Below are 24895 nucleotides of genomic sequence, written 5' to 3'. Positions count from 1 at the left end.
AGAGCAGCACACGGAAACGCCGTTTAGCTTCCCGCCTATTTATCTACTTGCACTTTTGACGCGCTTTCAAACTGCTAGGTTGGCAGGAGCAGGGACCGAGCAATGGGAGTTCACCCCGTTGTGGGGATTCCAACCACCGACCTTCTGATCAGCAAGTCCTAGGCTCTGTGGTTTAACGCTCCAGGTATATGGACAAAAGACATATAGGACAGGAAAGGCTGTTTGCTTAAGAGGAAGTGCAGAAGAGGAAGCACAGCGGTGAATTGCAGGAAAGCTCTCCTAAGTATTCAACACAGAAAATGACCTTTAACTGAACGTCCAACTTTTAGGACTGGCAGGTATTTGCTGGGGACAGTGCCTATCTCTTTAAAAAGCTCTGACAAAAATGAGAATGGACTGAGTTGCCCTTTAAAAAGCCCTGAGACTGCCAGCTGCTGGTCTACTTGCCCAGCCAAGGAATGTAAGAAACTGCTTTATACCACTGGTCCCTCTCACAGAGTGGCCATCTACACCAGGGGAAGCCAAGCTTTTAGGATTTTTGAGCAAGCGCTGCAGACACACATGCGCCCGTCGGTTCCTTCTTCACTGGATCAGTCTGGCTCCCCAGAATAGATCACTTTCCCAGAACCTGTTTCCAGCAGAATTAACTTGAGCCTTGAAAAGATCACACAGCTGAAAAGGGAATAAAGCATCACTCTTCCAACTTCCTCCTTCTGCTCTATGTATTTTCCAAGGAAGAAACAAGGGTTATTATGACTATATTGCAACCTTTTCCTCAAAAGATTCACAAAGGTAAATATCATTCATATAGCAGTGCGGGGAAAGAAAGCCAATGGAAGGGCCGGATGGAGCACAAATTACTCAAAAACTCTTTTATTTTCACTCTTTGCAGGACTTCGGGAAACAGGAAGAATGGTCATCGCAGCAACAGAAAGCACATGTTTCTAAGGGAGGGGAGGCAAGAGAAACACATCATCAACCTGCAAGTTCTCTCCTGACTGGAGCAACTGCAGGAAATGATCCATTAAGGTGAGGAGTAATTCAAAAACAAAACAACAAAAAGATATCGCAACAGAAGCACAGTGCCCTTACACGAATAGTACCTTCGCCCTTATTTCCCTCCAAGCAAACGCAGTGATCTGCATGATGAAAAGAAGGTCTTTCCAAAATATCGACTTAGGGAATGTACCAAGTTGAGAGCCTACTACGCTGGCTATAGAGAGGTTATCATGGCTTCAGTCAAATGGGCTGGAGAGGCGAGCTGCCTTGCAACCCAACCTGGATCTCTTACAACTTTCTCCTTACCTTCCACCCGCCCCCCAGTTGCGTTTAGCAGATCAAAGCTCGTGGAGGTGAGGGTCAATTGATGAAAGCAGCGGGCTCAGTTTTTTAACACCAGCCACGCAGACTTAGGCAGCCAGTCCTTCAGGCCCTCCTTCTGCCTGGGTTGCTCCTCTAAGCAGGCAAGGGGCTAGCTGGGTTCGGCCCACCCTGCACCTGCGATGAGACACCATAACACTGGGTGGCTAAAGTTCGAAAGGCCACGATCCTTGCCCGTCAGGAACAGCCTGGCACTTCTCCCTCGAGGAGGCTGAGAAATCTCCATCTTGCAACTCGGGTGGGCGAAAGCAATTCTCAGTGGCCTGAATACAAGCTTGAGAGTCCACGCGAGGAAAAGCATGGGTGGGTGGCACCTAGCCTACAGTTCGTCCAGCCTGTGTGAGAGCGGAGCCTCCTTCCCAGCATCCTTTGCTTCATCCTGCTCCTCTGATTGGTCAGGGACTTCTTGGAGACTCGGTTTCTCACCCTCCCCTTCTTGCCCTGCTTTGTCCTTGCCGCTCTTTTTGCTTTTCGAAGCCTTCTTGCCTTTGCCCTCCTTCTTCTTAGACTTCTTCGGCCTTGAACTTGCCACGTCCCCTTTCTTGCCAGCCCACTTCTCTGTCAGGCAGCCTGGAGAGAGGAGAGGGGTGGAAAAAGGAGATTATGGGATTTTGCAATGCCTTCACTCCTCCCTCTGCACATAATTCCAGTCGACATTCCCATGCTTCCACTTGCCACCTAATTTATTTAGATGAAGTTTCCATTCAGTTTAGGTTACTAGTGAGTACATCTGGTGGTATCACCCAGTTGTTTTTGTTGGACTCCGGGTCCCATCAGCCCCAGCCAGCATGGTTGTGCATGATGGGAATTGGAGTCCAACAGTATGTGGAGGGCAGCACATTGACTATGACTGGGTGAACAGAAAACCTGGGCCGAAATCATTGCTTTCAGTCACTCACCTCACAAGCTAGCCTTGGGTCAGTCACGACCCCTTGGCTCTCAATGTGGTGTTGTGAGGGTAAAAAAATACAAGGGAAGGAAAGCAACAAGCTGCTTCAAGCTCTGTGGACTACAGGCAAATGTGATAAATTAACGTGAGGACTACAATGCCCATCATTCCTGACCACTGGCCATGATGGCTGGGGTTGATGGGAGTTGAAGTCCAACAACCCCTGGGGCAGAGGTTCCCCATTCCCGAGTGAAAACCATTTGGATGGTTTTGTGGTGGCCATTTTGCACAGGGGTTCTGTTCCCAGCCCCCATGTACATTGGCATAAGCCCAGTCTGCCCAACCCCCATTCCACCCTCTTCCACGTCCAAAAGGACCTGCACGGCGGCCACATGTTAACTGAACACGCCTATAATGGCCGCCGCCCGTGCACATATCCCTGGACCCCAATAACAGGGCCTGCCACTTCCCAGGAAACATAACTCACTGGTGTCTTTTCCTTTCAAGACGTGGTTTGCACAGAGAAACTGGGAAATGTCTTCTTCCTGATGGTTCCGGTACCAGTCTTCGATCACATCTTCAAATTCCTCCACCATTACCTCACACTAACAGAGAGAGAAAAAAAGAGAGAGAAATCCTCCTTCAAATATCTACTTGTGGCGTTTTCAACCACACCAGTAGGTCTGCACACATTGCCACGGCTTCATCGCCACTGCAACCCTGGCTTGGCTGTGACAAAGCTACATTACATTTAGATCTCACCTGACCTCCGAGTCCTGCAATGCAGGGGGATCGGACCAGGTGACCCTCCCTTCCAACTCTACAAATTCAAAGTGGCATGAAAAGGATCCCCCGGCAGTCTCTCATCTAACCACGGATCACCAGACCTGCCTTGCTTCAGCTAGGTCAGGCACCCCCAAACTCGGCCCTCCAGATGTTTTCGGACTACAACTCCCATCATGCCTGACCACTGGTCCTGTTAGCTAGGGATGATGGGAGTTGTAGTCTCAAAACATCTGGAGGGCCGAGTTTGGGGTGCCTGAGCTAGGTTATGCACTAGTTTTCCACCCCCACCAATATCCATGAAAATGTACCTTTGGAACACACCCTAAAAATGTGATTGACAGGCCAGTGGTTTCAGCATTAAATGCAGAATTCTCGCTTTCAGTTCTCCCGTTCGAAAGGAGAATCCTCCAGGACAGCCTTCACCCATCTGGGGCTCCCCGGATGCCTTGGGCCGATGGGAATTGTAGTCCAAAACATCCAGAGAGGCCCAGATTGGTGAAGGTGTTCTAGGAGATCAACCATGAGCTCCAGTTACTTGGAACTGCTGTGCCGCCATCAGTCATGTGGCCTTCACAAAGTGTGAAGCCAAGGGCTGTACCTGCTTTTTTAGATCGGCCACTTCCGCAGAGGTTTCATTCCACAGCTCATAAGGGATGTCCATCACCACCTTCACTCCTTTGTGTACCAGGTTATGCAGCGTTTCAAAGGTCTCAGACATACCCTAAAGGAAGTGAGAGAGTTTAGTGGTGTATCCTGGAAGAGCCAAGACAGGCAAAGAAAACAAAAAGCAGAAAAGTAGCTCAAGATGAAATCCAGAGATGTTGCAAACCTTTGCAAATCTGTTGCTTCCCGTTCTCTCTTTGTGCAGGTTGTATTCCAAAAGCCTCTTGCAGATGTTTTCTGTCACTTCAATAAGGCGAATGTCCCTGCAGGGGGAAAAAAGTGTATTTGTGAGTGGCAAGATCTCTGTATGAGTGTCCAATGACACAAATATAAAATAGCAGCTGGTAGAATGTACCTCAGCACTTTATCAACTCACAATTTACTCCTTGAGATCAATTTCCATGAGGGTGGAAGGGGGAAAGAAGTTAAGACAAGGGTAAAAGAAAAGGGACCTGGAAATGGCGGGAAAGGATGGGAGAGATGGGAGGAAAGGAGGCGGGACACCGGGGGAAAGAAAGCTGTCGCGGCAAGAGGAAATCAAAGATTTAGACAATCTGTGGGCCAAAATAAAGGAAGAATTTAGGCAAAATATATTATATATGGAAAATAAATTAGGACAGGTTCAGGAGCTGATAGATAAGAAAATAGAAGGAGCAGTCGGCGAACTCTCAACCAAAATTCAAGACCTTACCGCCAAGTCTAATATGATTGAGGAATCCAACAAAAAGCTACAGAAAGAGATGAGGGAACAAAAAAAGGAGACACAGAAGGTAAAAGAAGAGCTGGGGGAGTTATGTATCTCTCAAGATAAAATATGGGATAACTTAGCCATGGCAGACATGAGGCTAAAAGAGCTTCATCTTAAATTCAGGGGGGTAGCAGAGGATAGAAACGAAGATATAAGAGGGAAGATGATAAAGGAACTCTCCAACTGGCTAGGTGTAAGGGAGGAAGAGATGGCATCTACAATAGTTAATGTATACAGAATGACTAGGCCTAAACATCTAAAAGCGAGTAAATTTTTGGGGGATTGTCTGGTGATATTTAACTCCTTGGAAATGAAAAACTCTGTTTTGAGGAAGAGCTATAATACCAGATTAAGAATTGGTGGAAGGCCCATAATCATTTATAAGGAAATACCGGTCAGGCTACTTCGTAAAAGAGAGGGATACAGGCAGGTGGCAGCAGCTCTGAAGAGAAATGGGGTCCCATTTCGATGGGAGTTCCCGGAAGGGATGAGTTTCTTCTATAAAGAGAAAAAGTTTAGATTGTTGGAGGTACAAGAGGCGGATAAGTTTTTGAGAAGATATGAAAAAGAACTGGGGAAAGCAGAGAATAGATTAAGGAAGAGAGAGGAAGAAGAGGAAGGAGAGATAGGGGGCCGGAGGGACGAGGAGAAGAGATTAGGAGAGGAGGTAGCAGAATCTGATGAAGAAGAGGAGGAGGCCGCAGTGGGAAGGGACGCGGCAGAAGAGGGAGAGCTCCCAGGAAGCAAAGGCGACAGAGTATAGTTTGTGATCTCGGCTAATAGTTTAGAAATAGACAAAGGTAAATAATAACTCACACACTAAAACTTTTATCGTGGAACGTAAATGGGCTGAACGAGAAGGTCAAAAGGAATAAAATTGAGAAAGTCGTGAAAAATAAGAAGTATGATGTAATTTGTTTCCAGGAAACTCACATTGCTAAGAAACACAAACATATACTGGTGAACAAAAAGTTAGGAGTAGATTTTATCAATTCGGATGCTAAAAAAAAAAGAGGAGTAGTAATATATGTTAAAGAGAAGTGGGAACCAACTCTGATATGCAAAGATGAGGAAGGAAGAATCTTAGGGATCCAATTAAATTTCCGGGGGGGAAAAATCAATGTCGTGACGGTTTATGCTCCGAACACAAATAGAGCAGAGTTTTTTGAGAAACTGGAAAATATGTTATTAGGGCTGGAAGCTTATAAGTTAATCCTGCTAGGGGACATGAATGGTGTCCCGGTGCCGGAGCTGGACAGGAGTGAGAGGAAGGGGAAATTGGACAGGGGGAAACTGCCGAAATCATTCAGAGACATGGAAGGAAATTTAGATTTAATTGACATATGGAGACAGAAAAATCCTACCTTCAAACAGTTTACGCATTATTCTGAACCCCATCAGAGCTGGGGCAGAATTGATCAAATTTGGCTAACAAGAATACTCGCGTTAAGGGTAAAAAAATGTGAAATTCTCCCTAGGACAATATCTGATCACTGCGCCCTAGATATAGCAATAATAAGTGAACGAAAGGGACAATACAGGTGGAGGATGTGTGAGAACTTACTGGATAACGAAGAGGTGAAGGAAAGAATTAAAGGCTCCTTAAAGGAATATCTAGAGATTAATCTGAATAAAGAAACCCCCATAGATGTAGTCTGGGACGCCAGTAAGGCGGTGATGAGGGGCCTCCTAATACAACAAAATAATTATAGAAGAAAGGTAAGGGAACGTAAGAAAGAGGATATTCTAGCACATCTGAGAAAATATGAGAGAAAGCTGGTCATGAACCCTACAGACGCTGACGCTAGCCGAGTATTGAAGGTGCTTCAAGCCCAATATTCAGCAATATTAAATCAGGAGATAGAGTGGAAAATTAAATTTACAAAACAAAGATACTTTGAGTCAGCAAACAAAATGGGGAAGTTACTTGCTTGGCAGCTAAGAAAACGTAAGAAACAAAACGTGATAAACAAAATAATAACGGAGGATAATATCATAGAAGAACCTGAGGGAATAGAAAATAGATTCACGCAGTTCTTTGAAAAGTTGTACGAGAGAGGTAGTGAAAAAGGCATAGAAATTAAAAATTATTTGGATAGAAATGAAAGGAAATATATATCAGAGGAGGATAGAGCACAACTGAACAAAGAGATCTCAGTAGACGAAATTAAGGAAGCCATTAACAGGATGAAGAATGGGAAAGCCCCTGGGCCGGATGGCCTGTCCGCAAAATATTACAAAACATTAGAGGAACATCTAACCCCAGTGCTTAAAGAGTTGTTTAATAATATCTTCCAGGTAGGGAAGATCCCAGCCTCCTGGAAAATGGCGTATATAACTTTGATCCCGAAGACAGAGAAAGATAAAACAGATATAAAAAATTATAGACCTATTTCTCTACTGAACAACGATTATAAGATCTTTGCTAATATCATGGCCGATAGACTTAAGAAACTCTTGAAGGAGTATATACATAAAGACCAAGTGGGATTTTTACCGAACAGACACCTGAGAGAAAATGTCCGCCACATTATAAATATCATTGAGTACCTAGATATGAGAATAGATGTCCCTGCAGCACTGATCTTTATAGATGCCGAAAAGGCATTTGACAATGTCTCATGGGAATTCTTATCACATTGTTTGGAAAAGGCAGGTATTGAAGGCCCTTATATGAAAGGGATCAGGGCAATATATACAGAACAACAGGCAAGGTTGATTATAAACGACAATTTGACCAGACCCTTTAAGATTGAGAAAGGCACAAGGCAGGGCTGTCCATTATCCCCCTTATTATTTATAATGGTTTTAGAAATAATTGCGAATAGAATAAGAGAGGCAGTTAATGTGAAGGGGATAAGAATTGGGAAGAAAGAATTTAAGCTTAAGGCATATGCTGATGACCTAGTCCTGTCTGTGGAGAACCCAGTAGAAAGCGCAAGCAAGGTGATAGAACTTCTAGAGGACTTTGGCAGACTATCAGGCTTTAAATTAAACAGGAAAAAAAACAAAAAGTCTAGTAAAAAACATGACTGAACAGGACAAAACCGAACTAGAAGAAAAGACTGGTATTAAAATCGTGAATAAAGTTAAATACCTTGGAATATGGCTCTCACCAAAAAATATAAACCTGGTTGAAGATAATTATAGTAAGGTCTGGCAGGACATTAAAAAGGATATAGACACTTGGCATAGATTGAAGCTTTCATGGGCAGGGAGGATGTCCGCAATTAAGATGTGCATCCTTCCGAGATTATTATTTTTGTTCCAAAACATCCCGGTTATTAAAGGCACCGCTCTTTTCAAAAATTGGCAAAAAACCCTGACCAGGTTTATCTGGCAGGGGAAGAAAGCCAGAATAAAGCTCAAATACTTAACAGATTCAAGAGACAGGTGCGGATTCACTGTCCCAAATATCAAGCTATATTACGAAGCAGCCTGTCTATGTTGGCTAAAGGAGTGGGCCACCCTTAGAAATACAGACCTTTTGGATTTAGAGGGATTTAATATCAGATTCGGGTGGCACGCGTACCTTTGGCAGGAAAAAGGAGAGATCCATAGAGGCTTCTCCAATCATATAATTAGAGGGCCATTATTGGAGGTGTGGAAGAGATATAGGAAACTGATTGAAAAGGGTATCCCATGGTGGCTCTCCCCAAGTGATATAATTGGAATAAAAAAAATTAACATGAATGAGGATAAATACACATATGAGGACCTTCTAGTAAAAACAGAAGAAGGATGGAGGGTGAAGCCCTATGAGGACCTGAAAGATAAAATAAAAGAATGGCTGCGCTTCTACCAGATTACTGCTTTATGGGGGGAGCATAAGAGAACGGGGATGAGCGAAAAAAAGTCAAGGTTCCAGGTAGAAATTTTGGAAAGTAATGATAAAATTCTCTCCAAAATGTATAAGCAACTACTGGAATGGGACACTAAAGAAGACCGGGTGAAGGGAATGATGCTAAAATGGGAAAAAGATCTAGGCCATACTATAGACTATAATAATTGGCAGTCGCTTTGGACAAAAGGTGTAAAATTTACAGCCTGTGTAGCCCTTCGCGAAAATTTAGAGAAAATGGTATACCGCTGGTATTTAACTCCGGCAAAGTTATCAAAGATGTATAAAACTGTTGATAATATATGCTGGAGATGTAAGGAGAAGGTGGGGACTTTCTTTCATACCTGGTGGACATGTGAGGTAGTGAAGAAGTTTTGGATACAAATTTATGAGGAACTGAAAAAAATTTTGAAGTATAATTTCCCAAAAACTCCTGAGCTGTTTCTTTTAGGTATGATGGGTAAAGAAATAAAGAAAATAGATCAAACCTTTGTCCAATATGCCATGGTTGCGGCAAGAATTCAAATCGCTCAAAAATGGAAAACGCCTGATCTGCCCACGATTGAAGAGTGGCAAATAAAGCTATACCAATATATTGATTTAGCGAGACTAACAAGGAAAATAAGACCAAATAATGCAGTCAAACACAAAGATGAGTGGAACAAATTTGTACTTTATTTCGAGACGATTCAAGGAATAAATAATTTATCAGTAGACGATAACTAATATCATCGATGTAGAACGCTTTAAGAATACTGTAGAAATAACATAAGAAATGGAAATCCCAAGACTGAGCTGGATGGAAGTTCTATTATTTTATTTATTTATTTATCTTTTTTTTTCTATTCTCTTCTTTATGTCTTGGCTTTTGTTTTTTGTCTTTTTTCTTCCTTTTTTGTTCTTTTTTTTTCTTTTTCGCCCTTTTATTCTGTACTTATTTGTACTATATACTATGTAAATTCCGTACTATGTAAGCTGTGTATTCTTTTTGTAAATAAATAAAGTTTTTGGGGAAAAAAAAAAAAGAGATCAATTTCCATGTGTTATGGGACTTCGCTAGTAAGAGCTTATGAATCTGGAATGTAGCCTTCCAGAAAAACTGTGAAAATGCGCCTTTCCACAGTCTCAATCAATAGACAGTGTATATACATACACCCCTGGGACTTCACCTCATGCAATCTGTGAGTTACCTGTCCTACCTTCTTCAAAACCCAATATAACATTGAGGACTAGAAACCCAAAACACAGTAAGAACTAGGCACATCTAAGAATAGGACCTAAAGCATCCAATTATGTATGTTAGTTCCACCAAATTTCAATGGAACTTAGGGTGTCCAATATTTACTGAAAGGTCACTTTTTTGCCTGCATGTTGGGGGAGTCCTATAAATTGCATACTGCACAACCAAAGAGCTCAATTAATCCTGCAGAAGGAATAAGAAACCTTCCTTCCTTGCATGAACGGGTGGCAAGTGACTTATGGGTGTGACTTTTTTTGCATTTTATATCCTGGCAGAGAAAAGTAAGATTCAGGAGAGTTAACACCCTCTCTGAATTACTTACTGACCAAGATATCGCAATAATGTACAAGGTGAAGAACGGCTGCCTCCAAGGGTCTCTCAACAGCCTCATTCACTTACGATTTTGTGTACTTGATTTTGGATCCCTTGCCATCCAAAAAGCCGTATTTCGTGTCAATCACCTCCTTGGTCTTGCCAGTTTCATCGAAGGAGGATTTCAGTTCCAAAGCCACGTACTTGCAAACTAAAGACAGAAAAGAACCAGTTAGTAACCACTCACATATTTTAACTGGTGATCAAAAGCCAGTAGGTAAGCAGATAACAGAGTTTACAGTGCAGGCCGTATTGAAATAAAACAATGGTGTATATTTGGAGAGCAGGGACGCGGGTGGCGCTGTGGGTTAAACCACAGAGCCTAGGACTTGCCGATCAGAAGGTCAGCGGTTCGAATCCCCGTAACGGGGTGAGCTCCTGTTTCTCAGTCCCTGCTCCTGCCAACCCAGCAGTTCGAAAGCACGTCAAAGTGCAAGTAGATAAATAGGTACCGCTCCGGCGGGAAGGTAAACGGCGTTTCCGTGTGCTGCTCTGGTTCGGCTTAGTCATGCTGGCCACATGACCCGGAAACTGTACGCCGGCTCCCTCGGCCAATAAAGCAAGATGAGCGCCGCAACCCCAGAGTCGGCCACGACTGGACCTAATGGCTAGGGACCTTTATATTTGGAGAAAATAGGGCAGGGATAGGGAACCTGTTGGGATTACAAATCCCTCATTTTTGGCCACTGGCTGTGCTGGCTGGGGCTGGCAGCAGCCTTCCAGATGTTGTTGGATTCATCAGCCCCAGCCAGCCTAACCGTCAGGGATGATCCCCAATAACAGTGCAGCAGGTTGAAGGCAGCTCTAACCCTCTACCTAAATACCACTCCGGCTTTCACTTCAGTGAACCTCTTCTGCAACTTCCGGCTCATAGTTCTCTCTGTTCCTCTTTAACTTGTTAAGTTCCATTTTTAGTGACAAGGCGCTTCTCAGATCCCCTTTTCACTCTTGACAGCCTTACCTTATATAAGTGCCCCTGCATAAGCTAGTCCACCTGTACGCCTGTCATTGTTTCGTGCTGGAAGTCCTTCGTCAAGAGAGGGGAACCTGTGGCCCCCCAGAAGCTGTCAGACTCCAACCCCCAACAGCCACAGCCAGTATCAAGAAAGATCTGGGATCATGGTAGTTGTCACCCAGTAAAATTCTGAGTGTCGCCGATTCCCCATCATTTTACCTATAACCTTATGTAGTGATGTCTACGGCTGGACAATATGTGGTTTTCAACATAGGAAGCTGCATTACTCCAAGTCAGACCACTGGTCCATCTTGCTCAGTACTGTCTACACTGACAAGCAGCACCACCCCAAGATTTCAGGCAGGGAGTCTCTCCCAGACCTACCTGGAGATGCCAGCAGGGACTGAACCAAACTTGGAGCTTCTGCTTGCAAGAAAGACGCTCTGCCACTGAGCTACAGCCTTTCCCCATAGGAAGCTTCAGCCCCCTGTTTTTGACTACCCCTTTTACATTGGTACCTCGGGTTACAGACGCTTCAGGTTACATCCGCTTCAGGTTACAGACTCTGCTAACCCAGAAATAGTGCTTCAAGTTAAGAACTTTGCTTCAGGATGAGAACAGAAATTTTGCTCTGGCAGTGCAGCGGCAGCAGGAGGCCCCATTAGCTAAAGTGGTGCTTCAGGTTAAGAACAGACCTCCGGAACGAATTAAGTACTTAACCCGAGGTACCACTGTATTTTATTTTGGGCATTTGTGGCCCCACCCTTCATCGAAAAAGGCTCCCAACTGCAGGCTTTTCATCTTCATCATCAACATCATCATCATTCTATGTCCTTTTAAATGTGTTTGTGGGTGGGGTGGGAGTTATCGGTTTGTTTTGCTTCTGTACTTGCACTCGGGGTGAACCACCCCGAGATCTTTGGATGAAGGACGGTATGCAAATGTAATAAATGAATATTAATAACAATAATTCACACGACACGAAAGAAAAGAGGAGCAGGGGGGATGAGGAAAATCAAAACACAGGCACTGATTTCTCCCCTCCCCCCACAGCTCTGCAATAACGGTTTTTTTGGGGGGGGCTTCCCTTGCTCACCTTCGCATTTGCTGGGCAGCTTGACCCACTCGCTGTCCTCGGCAACGGCCCCTCCGCGCCCAGGCGCCGGGCCTACCAGCAGCGCGAGCCAGAGCGCGACGGCGGGACCCCAGGGAGCCATGGAGGGAGGAGGAGACCCCCGCGAGAGGCCGCCACGCCGCTACAGCCCTCCAGAGCGCGGCACCGCGCTTCCGGGAACCTCCCCCCTTTCCCTTTCCCTCAGTGTAGCTATAACAACCGGAGCCCTTGGCCAATGGCGGCCGGGAACGTGTCACGCCGAGGCCAACGGGCCGGCGCGAGGCTCCCGTTCTTTTGAGATGTCAGCCAATCAGGAGCGGAGAGGGGTGGGGCGCTCTCTCGCTTCCCCAATGGAGCAGTTTCGCTTTCCCCTCAGGTCAGCCAATGGGAGTGCCGCCAGCGCTGTCCTGTGATTGGTCCTCGCCTCCGTTCGTCTCAGCCCTGTAATGCTCACTCCATTCATTTTTGTAAAAAAGGCATTCACAAATATTTGGCGCAGGTAACGCGCCAGGGGTGGGGAGTAGGGAGAATGCTCCTCCCATCCTTTCAGATTTTCCATTTATCCAGTTCCAGGGCGGCGGTTCTTTTACTTTGCGTTCTCAGGCTGCGATCCTGTGTAGTCATTTACATGGGGTTAAGTTGGCTCCTACTCAGTGGGATAAGGTAAAAGGTAAAGGACCCCTGGACGGTTAAGTCCAGTCAAAGGCGACTCTGGGGTTGTTGTGCTCATCTCTGACTAAACCGCTTCTGGCGTGACATATATAGGGTCTTTGTTGTTACTTTTTACTTAATGACATTATATGCTGCCCATCAACTTAAGTGTTCTAGACGGTTTGCGAACTTATTAAAACAATAACCTAAACTTACTGAGATGGTTAGGATATACGCAGCTACTCGTTGTTTTTTACTCTCTCCCATCCCAAAACCTGCAGCAGTTGCTTAAGAGGCAGGCTGGCTTCTGTCAGTTCCCAGCTTTGGCTTTTCAACTGCAGATGGGAGGACTGAGGTGGAGAGGGGCTTGCTACATAGCGAGTTCGTATTTTGGCAGCATGCGTAATCGCCAACACTCTGCTGGCTACCTACCTGCTCCATACATTCTTGTTGCAAGCATCCAGGCAGAGGGCTTTCTGGGTAGTGGTGCCTGCTCTGTGGAATGCCCTCCCATCAGATGTCAAGGAAAGAAACAGCTACCTGACTTTTAGAAGACATCTGAAGGCAACCCTGTATCGGGTGTGGTATAAATATTATAATTATTATTATTTAAAAATTAAGTAATTAATTTTTAAACAGATTTATAGCACCTGTAAAATACAAAAAGAAAGAGGGTTTTTGTGATTGTTGTTACAATCCACAATTGCTGCATAAATCCTCATAAAAATGCTAGACATGCTTTGGCTGTTCTGTAAGCACACACAGAGCATTTAATTGTATTCATATGTCTGTTAAGTAACAGTCCCAAGAATGTAGGGAAGAAACAACCCCTATCCCATGCCTCCCTTGCATTCACCTTCCTCCTTTGATCTGCCAGGATTCAGAACTGGAGCCCTGCTTGCTAAAGATGGTGTGATGTCTATCTGTGCCGTTTATCCTGTGACAGCTGTTGTTTCACATAGGCAGGGTACCACTGTGACATGATGTTGCAGATGCTGAGCAATGACGATGCACTTGTGATCCTGCACCTAATGACTTCTTATGCAATTAATATTTTGCTACTTTGGAAGGGCTGAAAACCCAGAACCTCACTCCCTACTGCAGTGAAAGGAGTGGAGAACCTCAAGCTCAGGGGGCTGAATATGGTTGCCCAACTCTCAGGCCCCCCAGGCCACACCCCTCACTGCCCCTGGAAAATGCCCTTGAAACGTGATAAATACCTCTTTGCTTGTCTGGCTGGAAAGCAGCGAGTAACTGGCTGCACCCACCTTCACCACACATGAACTGTTATGCGGCGCCTGGAAGGAACATGGTCATTGGGCTGAAAAACACCATCCACTTCTTAAGTGAAGCCATGCCCCTCCAGATGTTATTAGACTCCAACTCCCATCAGCCCCAGGTCCCCCAGCCAATGGTCGGGAATGATGGGAGTTATAGCCCAGCCACATCTGGAGGGGGGACACAGGTTTCTGACCCCCTGCCTTAGGCATTCTCTCATATAGATGACAACAAGCTGTATATTTGAGGACAATGCAAGCAAGACGATATGTACAATTATGAACAAAGAAATATCACATGGCAATATTCAAGAGAGAAACATTCTTCTCAGGGCATCACATACTGCGCTTACAACACAAGAATATCGAAAGGGTGTCAAGCCTTGTTATTCATGTACTGCTACAGCCTGGATACCTGGCTTAGTTGTCCGATTAGTGTTCAGCATCAAAGAACTCAAATCAAAGGTCACAGCAGAGACAGATGAAAGGAAACCAAAAGCCTGTTTTTCAGCCTGTATTCAAACCAGGCTAGTCTCTCCCTCTTTTGTTCAAGTGAATGCTTCCATCTTCAGGACACATATTCTGCTTCCATATGGAGTTCCTTCTTTTCAGCCAGATATGTGAAAGTTGCCTTTCCCCCTAGTCCATTGCTCTGTGCTTTTCATAGCAACAATTTCTGTGACAGAAGCAGTTCTGACTCTGTGTGGATGAACTGCAGAAAAGTTGGAAGGCTTCAGGTGCAACGGTATATCTTCCCTGAAAGGAGAGGGAAGATTACAGCAGGTTGGGAGCCGAACTTTACTATCATCATCATCATCATCATCACCATCATCATCTTAACACCATACCCTTTCTTCAAGGAGTTCAGTGGTGTTTCTGCTGCCACTGTTCTACCCATGGCTGAGCTATGGTTTGGCTTAGCATTACATCCAAATCTATGCTTGTGTTTCTCCCAGACAAACCATAAGCAGTAAACCAGGAACAAACATTGTGGTTTGTCTGAAGTGAGGCAAACCATGAGCCTGGCTTTGGATGTGATGCTAAACCAAACCATGGCATAGCTCTGGGTAGCGTGGCAGCAGCGGAATGAGAGAGGTACACTGCTACCACAATCTGTGATCCAGGAAACTGCACATTTGCTTGCTCGTTCTAGTCCATGGTTTGGCTTAGCTTTATATCTGGACTAGGTCTATACATTGGATGTTGTGGTCATTATTACCTCTTGTAAACAATGCAGCAGGTCATCAACACGTCAAACAGGAGCAACTTGAACAACAACATTCTGATAGCCAGAAGAAGTAAGATCTGTGAGCGGCTATGCAGATCTTCAATGAACAATGACTCTTCTTGGGCTGCCACCACAAAAAGAAAAAAGAATAAGGCAGAGTAATATCCACAGAAGAACTATATCCCCAGCCACTTTTGTGCTCTACCCCGCCCCACCCAATACTCTGGATCAGGGGTCAGCAACCTTTTCCACTGTGGGCCAGTCCACTGTCCCTCAGACCATGTGGTGGGCCAGACTATATTTTGAAGGGAAAAAATGAAAGTGAATTCCTATGCCCCACAAATAACCCAGAGATGCATTTTAAATAAAAGCACACATTCTACTCATTTAAAAACACAGCTGTTTACCTTCCCGCTGGAGCGGTACCTATTTATCTACTTCCACCGGTGTGCTTTCGAACTGCTAGGTTGGCAGGAGCAGGGACCGAGCAACGGGAGCTCACCCCGTCGTGGGGATTCGAACCACCAACCTTATGATCAGCAAGCCCTAGGCTCTGTGGCACCTGCATCCTGATTGATAAGGTAGTTCCAGACAATTTAGAGTTTACACTTTTCATTATCAACTCTTAACAAGAGGATAGCAGATTTTGTAATTCTAACTCTCTCTTTTTCCTACTTCTACAAGCACTCAAAGGGTGACCAGCCCTTATATTAGCTCTGTCTTTGGTTTTGTTGTTCATCTTTGGGCGCAAGGCCCTACCAAGTCTTTTATCCTCAATTTCTCATTCAGTTAGCAAAAATTGATTCCCAGGCGCACTTGCTTCCCAGGCGCATCATGTCCACAGAGTGGAAGATGGCAGGATCCCCAAGGATGTGCTCTATTGGGAGCTGGCTTCAGGCACCAGGCCTGATGGCGGAGCAGCTCTGCACTACAAAGAAGTGATATGAAAGCTGGCAACACCAATCTCACCATGTGAGACTCCCTTGCAGACAACTGCAGTACCTGGAGACACACAGGTTGTGCGTCCATAGCGGTGACCATAGAAGAAAGGACTACTGGGAGAGTGGACAGAGAACAACCGGATCTGCATATGCACAACCGAGTGCCATCATCTGCCCCAGCTGCAACAAAACATGTCTTTTCTGAATTGGTCTCTACAGCCACAGCAGGCGCTGTAACCTTACAGCAGGCGCACTCTTCCATTGTCCCCCGAGACAGATGGATGCCAACCAATGCTTTGGGAGTGGGTTGGAGGGCACGGGCAACACTATGCCAAAGACCCCCTGACCTCTGGCACCGACCCTATAGGTGTGGATAGAATTGCAGCTGTGGCCTTCCTCTCTAATCTGCTTCATTCATAATAGTTCAAATTGTGTTCTATGAGGATATTTGAATCTGGAATTTAGTTGTTCGTCATGGCACAAGGGTCCAAACACTAGCCTTGGATACTTACAACAGCTTTGTCTGAATTCCTGCCCCCAAAACACCAGGTTCGGAACTGAGCTCTTAGTATAACTGAGATTGGAAGGAGAATGCATTGTTGTTCTTACCTTCTTGCTTTTCGCTCAGGCAGAGATCTCCCATATTTTCTTCTGTAAGAAAGAAAAAAATATGTCTTAGAGAAGACATTGCAAGGGAAAGATTGGTAGCATGCCTGCCTTGGTTGTGTTATATCCTCATAAGTTTCCAGGTTATTAATTTACTGATTTGAAGCGCCTGGAATTTGTGCATAAATGTCTTTATTGATCGACTGATTGTATTAGGACACATCAGTTTGAAGGAGAGAGTTCATTGGCAAAAAGGCAGGATTTAAATGTAACAGGATAACAGTAATTTAGATACATGAGGTTGCGTTCCAATGCATGCTTACCTGGGAGTAAGTCTCATTGAACTCAATGGGACTTACTTCTAATTAGACATGCATAGGGTTGCACTGTTAATTTATGAGGTCCTAAAAGTACATCTGGGGGATGCAGGTGGTGCTGTGGGTTAAACCACAGAGCCTAGGACTTGCCAATCAGAAGGTCGGCGGTTCGAATCCCCGCAACGGGGTAAGCTCCCGTTGCTCGGTCCCAGCTCCTGCCAACATAGCAGTTTGAAAGCACATCAAAGTGCAAGTAGATAAATAGGTACCGTTCCGGCAGGAAGGTAAACGGCGTTTCCATGCGCTGCTCTAGTTCGCCAGAAGCGGCTTAGTCATGCTGGCCACATGACCGGAAGCTGTACGCCGGCTCCCTCGGCCAATAAAGTGAGATGAGCACCGCAACCCCAGAGTCGGCCATGACTGGACCTAATGGTCAAGGGTCCCTTTACCTTTACTAAAAGTACATCTACTGTCCATACTCCCATCATGAATACCTGCGAGTTGAAGGGAGGTGGTGCTCCATGTCTTTGAAGTTTCGTTTGGCGCGACGTAGCAAGCGACTGTACTCCATGATCCAAATTCTTTGGTGCTGATGGAGAGTTGAGAGATGCTGCTGAAAGTCCCATCGTCTTCCCTAGAAGTCCCATAGGTGAAAGACTCCAGCATGCTCCCATTTCCGTTGGAAAACCGAACGGCCCCCAGTCCTTCCTCAGAGAGATCGTTCACCAGACAAATTACCAGGGTCTTCCTTTCGCCGTTTACTATCACATGGAGCGGCGGTGCCAGTGTTGCGTTTAAGCTCCAAGATAAGCGACCTGCTGAGAGTTTATTATAAACATGCATGAGCAAAACTACTTGATCAGAGAGCTATTGGTTTTCATGTACACAAATTATGCAGATAATTTTTTTTTTTTAATCTTTCTTGGCGGAGCCTCGCTTGGTTTTTACTTCTTTTGAGCTGTCTTCCATAAAAACAGGGATTCTTCCCATCCCACTGTTTCTCTCCAATTCAATGAATGATCAAGGGGTCGGAGCAACTCCCCTAGGCAGAAAGGGGCGTCCTGGCAGGTGAACTTCTGGCAATGATTCCCCTGCATCCCACTCTGCAATACTCTTGCTGCTCACTTGCCAAGGCCCAAAGGTTGTATAAGACACTTCTGAAAAGTTTCCAAGCAAACAGCTCTGGCAGGCATCTCTGCCTCTGGTTTGCATGTTTGGTTTTATAACATTTTATAACATTTGCATGTTTGGTTTTATAACATTTCCTCCTGCTGGGACAAACTCTGATTCCTGCCCATCCCCATGTCTGGTTTTGCAGGCTAAAGGATGCAAAATTAAGGTACTACACATTCTATTGTAATGATTAGCATGGTGGTGCAGCAATAAAACTGCTACTGCATTTGCAAAGCTATGCAGGGTCCGGTATGGTTTCAAGCTGGATGGGGGACGGTGTGCATTGCAAGGAGTTAGACCCTTGGGATCACTTCCAACTCTGCAGTCCTATAATTAATTTTGAGTGCACAATTTTGGTCAAATATAATTTGTTTTGTTTCTGTTTGGACTCTAAACTTTAGTGCAGACTTTAGGCCCCTGTGGGACAATTTTAAAATTGCAGATCCCAAGTTATTTTATTTAATAATAATAATAATAATAATAATAATAATAATAATAATAATAATAATTTTTATTTATACCCCACCCTCCCTGGCCAGAGATGGGTGGCTAACACAAATAAAATCACAGTAAAAACATAATAGGGGAAAAAGAAAAGAAAAAAGAAAAAAACCAATTTAAAATGCAGGTTAAAATGCAATTTAAAATGCAGCCTCATTTTAAAAGTAGCCGATAAATCAAGACCATAAGGGGAGGAAAACATAAGGGTCAGACTGAGTCCAAACCAAAGGCCAGGCGGAACAGCTCTGTCTTGCAGGCCCTGCGGTAAGATGTCAAGTCTCGCAGGGCCCTAGTCTCTTGTGACAGAGCGTTCCACCAAGTCGGAGCCAGTACTGAAAAGGCCTTGGCCCTAGTTGAGACCAATCTAACCACCTTGCGACCTGGGACCTCCAAAATGTTGTCATTTGTGGACCTTAAGGTCCTCTGCGGGGCATACCAGGAGAGGCAGTCCCGTAGGTACATGGGTCCTAGCCCACATAGGGCTTTAAAGGTTAAAACCAGCACCTTAAACCTGACCCTGTACTGCACCGGGAGCCAGTGCAGTCCCCCCGCCTTCTGAATGATACTGTCACACTCATCCCCAACAAGCAAGCAAATAAGCTATGGTGTTTTACTCACAGGTCAGAAGCTGGAGTGCTGCACTGGTCAGGAGGTGCTGGAACGTAAGGTAGAGAGCTGGAGACATCTTGTGAGGATGAGCAGCTACACAGAGAGTGCGCTAGACTAGCAGGCAACGTGCTCAACCTACCTCTCTTCCTCTCTGACCTCAGTACTCCTTTCCCGCAGCTAACGGTTGCACAGCTGCTCCCTGGTAAACAACGGTGTTGTTTTGGTGTGATTTTTTAAAGCACACTTTTTGATTATTTTAGCTGTGTGACTGGCTTATGTGAGTACCACCAGTACTTGACATAACAATTGCAGCGTCCTGTGGTACTCCGAAAGCTTGCACATTTATTTGAGAGACATATCTCCTACTAGAGAAAGCACTGAATAGGGCAGCAGGTCCAGAACGCACCCGAAAATCTCACAGCCAAGGAAGGCACAAAATGGGAAGTCTCTAGCCAGGGTCTCTCAGATTTTTTTTTTTATTATTTTTTAAAGTGTTAATGGGGTAGGGGACAGAGTTTGGATCAAGGCTGAGGGATGGTTTCAAATATATTTTACACCTGTTGTTTTCCTGATTAAATCATCCTACTATTTGCCTGCATTGCAGATGATGCATGTATCATATTGGTATCCCATAGAACAATCCATGATTATGTGAAATTGAAAAAATAATTATGCAATAAGAGAAATTTGTACAGAGTAGTCCAGGTTACATGAGTCATGCAAGCTGCAGAATTCAGCTTTTTGTGCTGCAGGATTTTAATATTTTTAGTATGCAGTACAGCCCATCCTAACCATGTCTTTTCAGAAGTAGCCCCATTGCATGCAGTAGGACTGTGCGGTGCAGTGGTTGGAGTATATCAGACCGGGTTCAAATCCCCACTGGGCCTTGAAGCTCACTGGGGGACCTTGGGCGAGACACTGTCTATCTCTGCCTAACCTATCACACGGGGTGGTTGTGGAGATTAAATGAGGCAGGAGAGAACCCTGTATGCCACTTTGAGCTCCTTGGAGAAAAAGGTGGGGGGTATAAATGCAATAAATAAAATGAAACGAAATAAAGATGGTCCCCAGACCAGACTTTCTGGAGAGACTTTTCAGGGGAGGAGCTGTACACAGTGAGTTGCTCCAGAGACCAGAGGCTGCAAAATTTATCGGTGTGAGCTGCTTTCCTTCCACACCACTCTCCGTTTGGGTCAACCCATTGGGTTGTAGTACCCAGTGCTATCAGACCCTTCAAGTGTCCCTATTTTCCAGGGACAGCCCCGGATTTACAGAAGCCGCTCCAGTTTCTGATTTTATACTGAAACGTTATAGGGGTCAGCAAACTTTTTCAGCAGGGGGCCGGTCCACTGTCCCTCAGACCTAGTGCAGGGCCGACTATATATATATATATATTTGGGTGGATTTATGAATTCCTATGCCCCACAACCCAGAGATGCATTTTAAATAAAAGCACACATTTTACTCATGTAAAAATACACTGATTCCCTGACCATCCATGGGTCGGATTTAGAAGGCCATTGGGCCAGATCCGGCCTCCGGGCCTTAGTTTGCCTACCCATGCATTAGGACGTTCATCGTAGAAATGTGGGATGGTATGGGGAGGGTAGGCGACCCCCGAGCCAAGGAGATAAGTGACTGTACAACCTTTAGAAGAAATCTGAAAGCAGCTCTATATAGGGAAGGTTTTTTAAAAATGTTTAATGGGTGGGGTATAAAGAATAAAACCATTATTATGATGGAATAGGACATCCCTATTTTCATCAGGAGGGACGCGGGTTAAACCACAGAACCTAGGGCTTGCCGATCAGAAGATCGGGGGTTCTAATCCCTGCGACGGGGTGAGCTCCTGTTGCTCGGTCCCTGCTCCTGCCAACCTAGCAGTTCAGAAGCATGTCAAAGTGCAAGTAGATAAATAGGTACCACTCCAGCGGGAAGGTAAACGGCGTTTCCGTGTGCTGCTCTGGTTCGCCAGAAGTGGCTTAGTCATGCTGACCACATGACCCGGAAGCTGTATGCCGGCTCCCTCGGCCAATAAAGTGAGATGAGCGCCACAACCCCAGAGTCAACCACGACTGGACCTAATGGTCAGGGGTCCCTTTACCTTTTTATTTTCATCAGAGAAATGTTGGAAGGTACGGGGTTGAGTACCCAAAGTAGACCCACTGAAATCAGCAGCCAGGCCTAAATTGGGCACATTGCTTTCAATGGGTCTACTCTGCACATTAAAAACCCCCTTTTTTACTTGTGTGTTTGTTTATCCAGTCTGCAGGTGCTGCATATGTAGATTCAGCCCCTTCCCCGATTAAAAAGCTCGGCTGGCCGACTTAAATTTCGCTTGTGCGGGATTCATGGACTGCTAACTGGGGAGGGAAAGAAGTGAGTTAGGCGCAGCAGCCCTGTTTTCCTCCTAGGCCTCCTCCCCCGACGACAGATCGCTCTTGGTACGGCCCGGCCCCCCCCCTCGCTGCCCTGGTGGTGCTTTCCATGACGTCCGCCGGGAGTGGAGCAGCCCGGCTGCGGGGATTCGGCTTGCAAAGGGTAAGGGCGAGGGGGGCTCTTAGGGGGGGCTCCGCCTCTCGGCAACCCTCGGCGATGGGGGGGGGGGGAGGCAGCGGGCCTGTGTAAGGGGCTGGCACGTGGGCGCTGCCTCCCTGCAGAGTAGGCCGGTTGGGACCGCTGGGGCGCTTACCTCCGTGTAAACGGGGAGAGAGGGTCGGGGCTGAGCCCTCTGGGGGTTAACCCACCCACCCAAAAAAGAGAAAGAGGCTGTACTTTGTCAAGCCACAGGGAGCTGATGGGAGCTGCTCTTTCTAAATAAAGAGATTTAGCAGGAATCGTGAAAGCGTTCATTTCCTCACCCAAATTTCACTACAGTATATCGCTGTGTAATTTATTAAATTTGTATCCCGCCCTCCCCTCGAAGATCACAGGGCATTGCCCACAACATAAAAGTACAATTCGCTTTTAGTTTATCCCCTTGATAGCTTTGAAGTACGTGTAACTACTCCCACTTGCCCACGCCCGTCCTTTCCTGCCCCTGTTCGGTCTCCGATGGTAAGCCCCCTTCCAGGTTTTCTGCAGCTGAGGGGAACAGAGAGGTTGAAAAGCCCTTTTTGGCTTGTGGTATACTGAAATGCATGAAAAAGGGGAATGCCACCCAGACTGGGGGCTGTGGCTGGAGACCGCTTGGAGGGTACAGGAAACCAGGTGCCTGTTCCTGGCAAAAACATAGAAAGAGCAATTAAAAAGCAATTAAGCATAAATTGAATTAAAACTCTGTGTGTGTGTGTTTGTGTGCATATAAAATAAAATAAAATAAAAATGCACAGCACAGCACCAGTACTTTAATTAAACATAGTCAGTTCCACCTACAGGTGGAAGGACAACAAGAAAGGAGCCAGAATAGCTTCTCTAGGGAGGAATTTCCAAAGACCAAGCTACCAAGAAGACCCGTATTTATTTAAATAAGCAGATAAGAGTTTCCTTATTTATTTAAAAAAGAAAATTCATATTTCATTTCTAAAATAAAATATAGATAAAATATTCCACACTTTTAACATCTATTTATTCACCTCAGGCAGCTAACAAAGTGGTAGCAAACAAAAATGATGTTAATATTTTAAAATAAAATAAAGATTATGAATTGAGACAAGGTCCAGACGTTGTGGTCCAGACATTGTGGACCACAGCTACTCACGGCGAAGCCTAATTTAGTCGCTTATAAGAATTGGAAAGGAACCTGACCTGGAGCTTGAATTGCCCTCTCTTTAATTTGGAAAATGTCTCTTTTCAGGTGTGCTCCTGAGGTGTGCTTCCTTTTCTCTGATACCAAAGTGAACATTGAACATTAGACAGCTGGTTCTTGCAGCTGGACATCAGGTATCCATCCACCAAACCATGGAATCCACAGCAGCAGGGACAGGAAGCTCACTTCCCAGTACTGTGGAGGATAGGAAGGAAGAACTTCAAGAGCGCCCAGCTGACCAGCCTCAGAGTCCAGATACTTCTGTGTCTTTCTCTGAGATCTTCCGCCTGGTCCAGGCTGGGCAAGACATTCCCGGGCTGCAGAAGCTAAATATCACCCCAACAAATGGGAGTCCTACACCATCTCAAATGGCCCGAAGACCCAAACCTTGGGAGAACAACGCATCATGACTAGAAAGCCCTATTGTCTTACTTCCACACCAGAAAGAAGCAATACTTACCAAGCCTGATGGATTTGCGGACTTAAAAAGGCTGTGTGTGTACACATTTTTGGGGTTTTAAACTTCATGGTCATAGATCTTGAGGACAAGAGGCTATTGCATTGGAATCAGTTCTGCAACTTATAATTAAATGTGTCCTTTACTAAAGTATGCTTTGAAGGCTGCCAGTCCTTTATTTAAAATCACAATAACGTGAAAGAACCCGAAAAATGCTTCTGCATGCAAGCAATCCAAAGATTGCTCCCAGAAATGTGGAATTCTGTAGTTTGCATAATTATGAAAACAAAGCAACTTTGCATATTATTTCGTATAATGCATTGTCCATTGTCTGGGAAGAGGCAAGGACCCTGAAATACCCACCCCACCTTTCTGACTTTTGAAGCTTCACCAATCACCCACCCATGCGTTTTCAAGAATACAATTGCAGTTGTGCAGTTCATATTATTTTAAATGAAAGCAATTTTCCTGTAGCCAGAAAAAGGAGAATCCAATTAACGATACCTACTTGGGGTCTCACTTGTTGGCAGGGGCCTGTTTTTTAGAGAGGTCAGAAGCAGCTTAAACCCAAAATGGAAAGGGAGTGCAGAAAGATAAGAGCCCCTCAACTTTCTGCTCAAGGCAATCACTGGCTGACATATCTAAGCCACAAAGGTGGCCTCCAGCTGGCAGTCAGCTAAGCAAAGGATGCACCTGAGTAACGGACGCGCTGCAGTTTAACCAAGAGCACAAAAGGCAATTCATGAAAGTGCACCTGCGGCTGAGGCTGCGTTAGGAAATAGCTACTTGTAAAATTCCCACCATTAGGATGGGTGCAAAGAGGCAGCGGTTTTGGGCTGTATATGAGACTCGGGTGTGGGCATGCAAGCAGAGCTGTGCATCTCTTTTGCAGGATCCTTGCCAGTATGGCTCCAGCCACCCAGTGTCATGGTTAGAGGGCAAATTTTGTCCTCGCTCTTAAAACACTCTTTCCCCAAGTCTGGGACTTGGCTTGTCTTTATGGGAAAAGTACGGTAACTATGTGTGGGTATGATATTTAGCTGAGATTCCTGCATTGCAGGAGGTTGGACTGAATGACTTCTGGGGTACCTTAAAATCCTATCATTTGTATGCCCTTTTAACACCATCGTCTCCAAGTGGTGTGCAGTAGAGTTTAAAAGTTGCAATAAAATCAGTTAAAACTACTTTAATAAGAAAATAAACCATAAAACTTAAAATGCTTGCTGCAATGAAAAAGGTCTTCACCGGATACTGGAAATTCAATACAGCAGAATACCATCTGAAAGAGAGTTCCAGAGGATTGGGCTCACAATGCTCAACGTACAGCAGCTGGTGGATTTGAGCAATGAGGTGACTCTGCTGAAGACCTCGGTGACTGAGGTTGCGCCAAGATTCCTGT

General features: G+C 45.3%; 2 protein-coding genes and 1 long non-coding RNA gene across 8 annotated transcripts; 1 reads left to right on the top strand and 2 right to left on the bottom strand.

Annotated features, from left to right (window-relative positions):
• Positions 1-857: 857 nt before the first annotated feature.
• CNPY3 (canopy FGF signaling regulator 3) lies at positions 858-12175 on the bottom strand. Its single transcript, XM_081904396.1, has 6 exons — positions 11971-12175; positions 9947-10070; positions 3885-3981; positions 3654-3776; positions 2757-2874; positions 858-1950 (listed from the first exon to the last, which is right to left on the bottom strand). Exons 1-6 carry the CDS (start codon positions 12089-12091, stop codon positions 1700-1702), a joined length of 834 nt encoding a protein of 277 aa, XP_081760522.1. The 5' UTR covers positions 12092-12175; the 3' UTR covers positions 858-1699.
• A 1117-nt stretch (positions 12176-13292) lies between these two features.
• Positions 13293-23159, bottom strand: PTCRA (pre T cell antigen receptor alpha). 6 transcript variants are annotated; one of them, XM_081904454.1, is made up of 7 exons: positions 23039-23159; positions 22306-22511; positions 19301-19486; positions 17503-17826; positions 16695-16736; positions 15136-15268; positions 13293-14672 (listed from the first exon to the last, which is right to left on the bottom strand). In XM_081904454.1, the coding sequence occupies exons 3-7, from the start codon at positions 19365-19367 to the stop codon at positions 14525-14527; spliced, it is 714 nt and encodes a 237-aa protein (XP_081760580.1). In that variant the 5' UTR covers positions 19368-19486; positions 22306-22511; positions 23039-23159; the 3' UTR covers positions 13293-14524. The 6 variants fall into 6 exon arrangements, with proteins under 6 accessions (XP_081760580.1, XP_081760579.1, XP_081760583.1 ...); XM_081904453.1 differs by lacking the exon at positions 23039-23159 and having other exon boundaries at positions 22306-22585; XM_081904457.1 differs by lacking the exons at positions 22306-22511; positions 23039-23159 and adding an exon at positions 21537-21606.
• On the top strand, positions 21728-23803 carry LOC309365974. Its single transcript, XR_014166337.1, has 2 exons — positions 21728-21832; positions 23088-23803. It is a non-coding gene; the product is annotated as an uncharacterized lncRNA (long non-coding RNA).
• Positions 23804-24895: the final 1092 nt, after the last annotated feature.

Source organism: Podarcis melisellensis (genome assembly GCF_964234715.1).
Source record: "Podarcis melisellensis genome assembly, chromosome: 3".
NCBI classification, from domain to species: Eukaryota; Metazoa; Chordata; class Lepidosauria; order Squamata; family Lacertidae; genus Podarcis; species Podarcis melisellensis.
Note: the sequence above shows the minus strand (reverse complement) of the source record. Positions and strands in the feature narration are given on the sequence as shown.

Coding starts and splice junctions, on each gene's coding strand:
- PTCRA (XM_081904454.1), bottom strand. CDS start 19,367: ATGTCTCCAGCTCTCTACCTTACGTTCCAGCACCTCCTGACCAGTGCA. Junction 17,827..19,300: donor AGCACTCCAGCTTCTGACCT/GTGAGTAAAACA, acceptor ATAAACTCTCAG/CAGGTCGCTTATCTTGGAGC. Junction 14,673..15,135: donor TGCTGCATTGTTTACAAGAG/GTAATAATGACC, acceptor CTCTCCTTTCAG/GGAAGATATACCGTTGCACC.
- CNPY3 (XM_081904396.1), bottom strand. CDS start 12,091: ATGGCTCCCTGGGGTCCCGCCGTCGCGCTCTGGCTCGCGCTGCTGGTA. Junction 10,071..11,970: donor GCTGCCCAGCAAATGCGAAG/GTGAGCAAGGGA, acceptor TTCTGTCTTTAG/TTTGCAAGTACGTGGCTTTG. Junction 2,875..3,653: donor TGGCCGATCTAAAAAAGCAG/GTACAGCCCTTG, acceptor TCTCTCTGTTAG/TGTGAGGTAATGGTGGAGGA.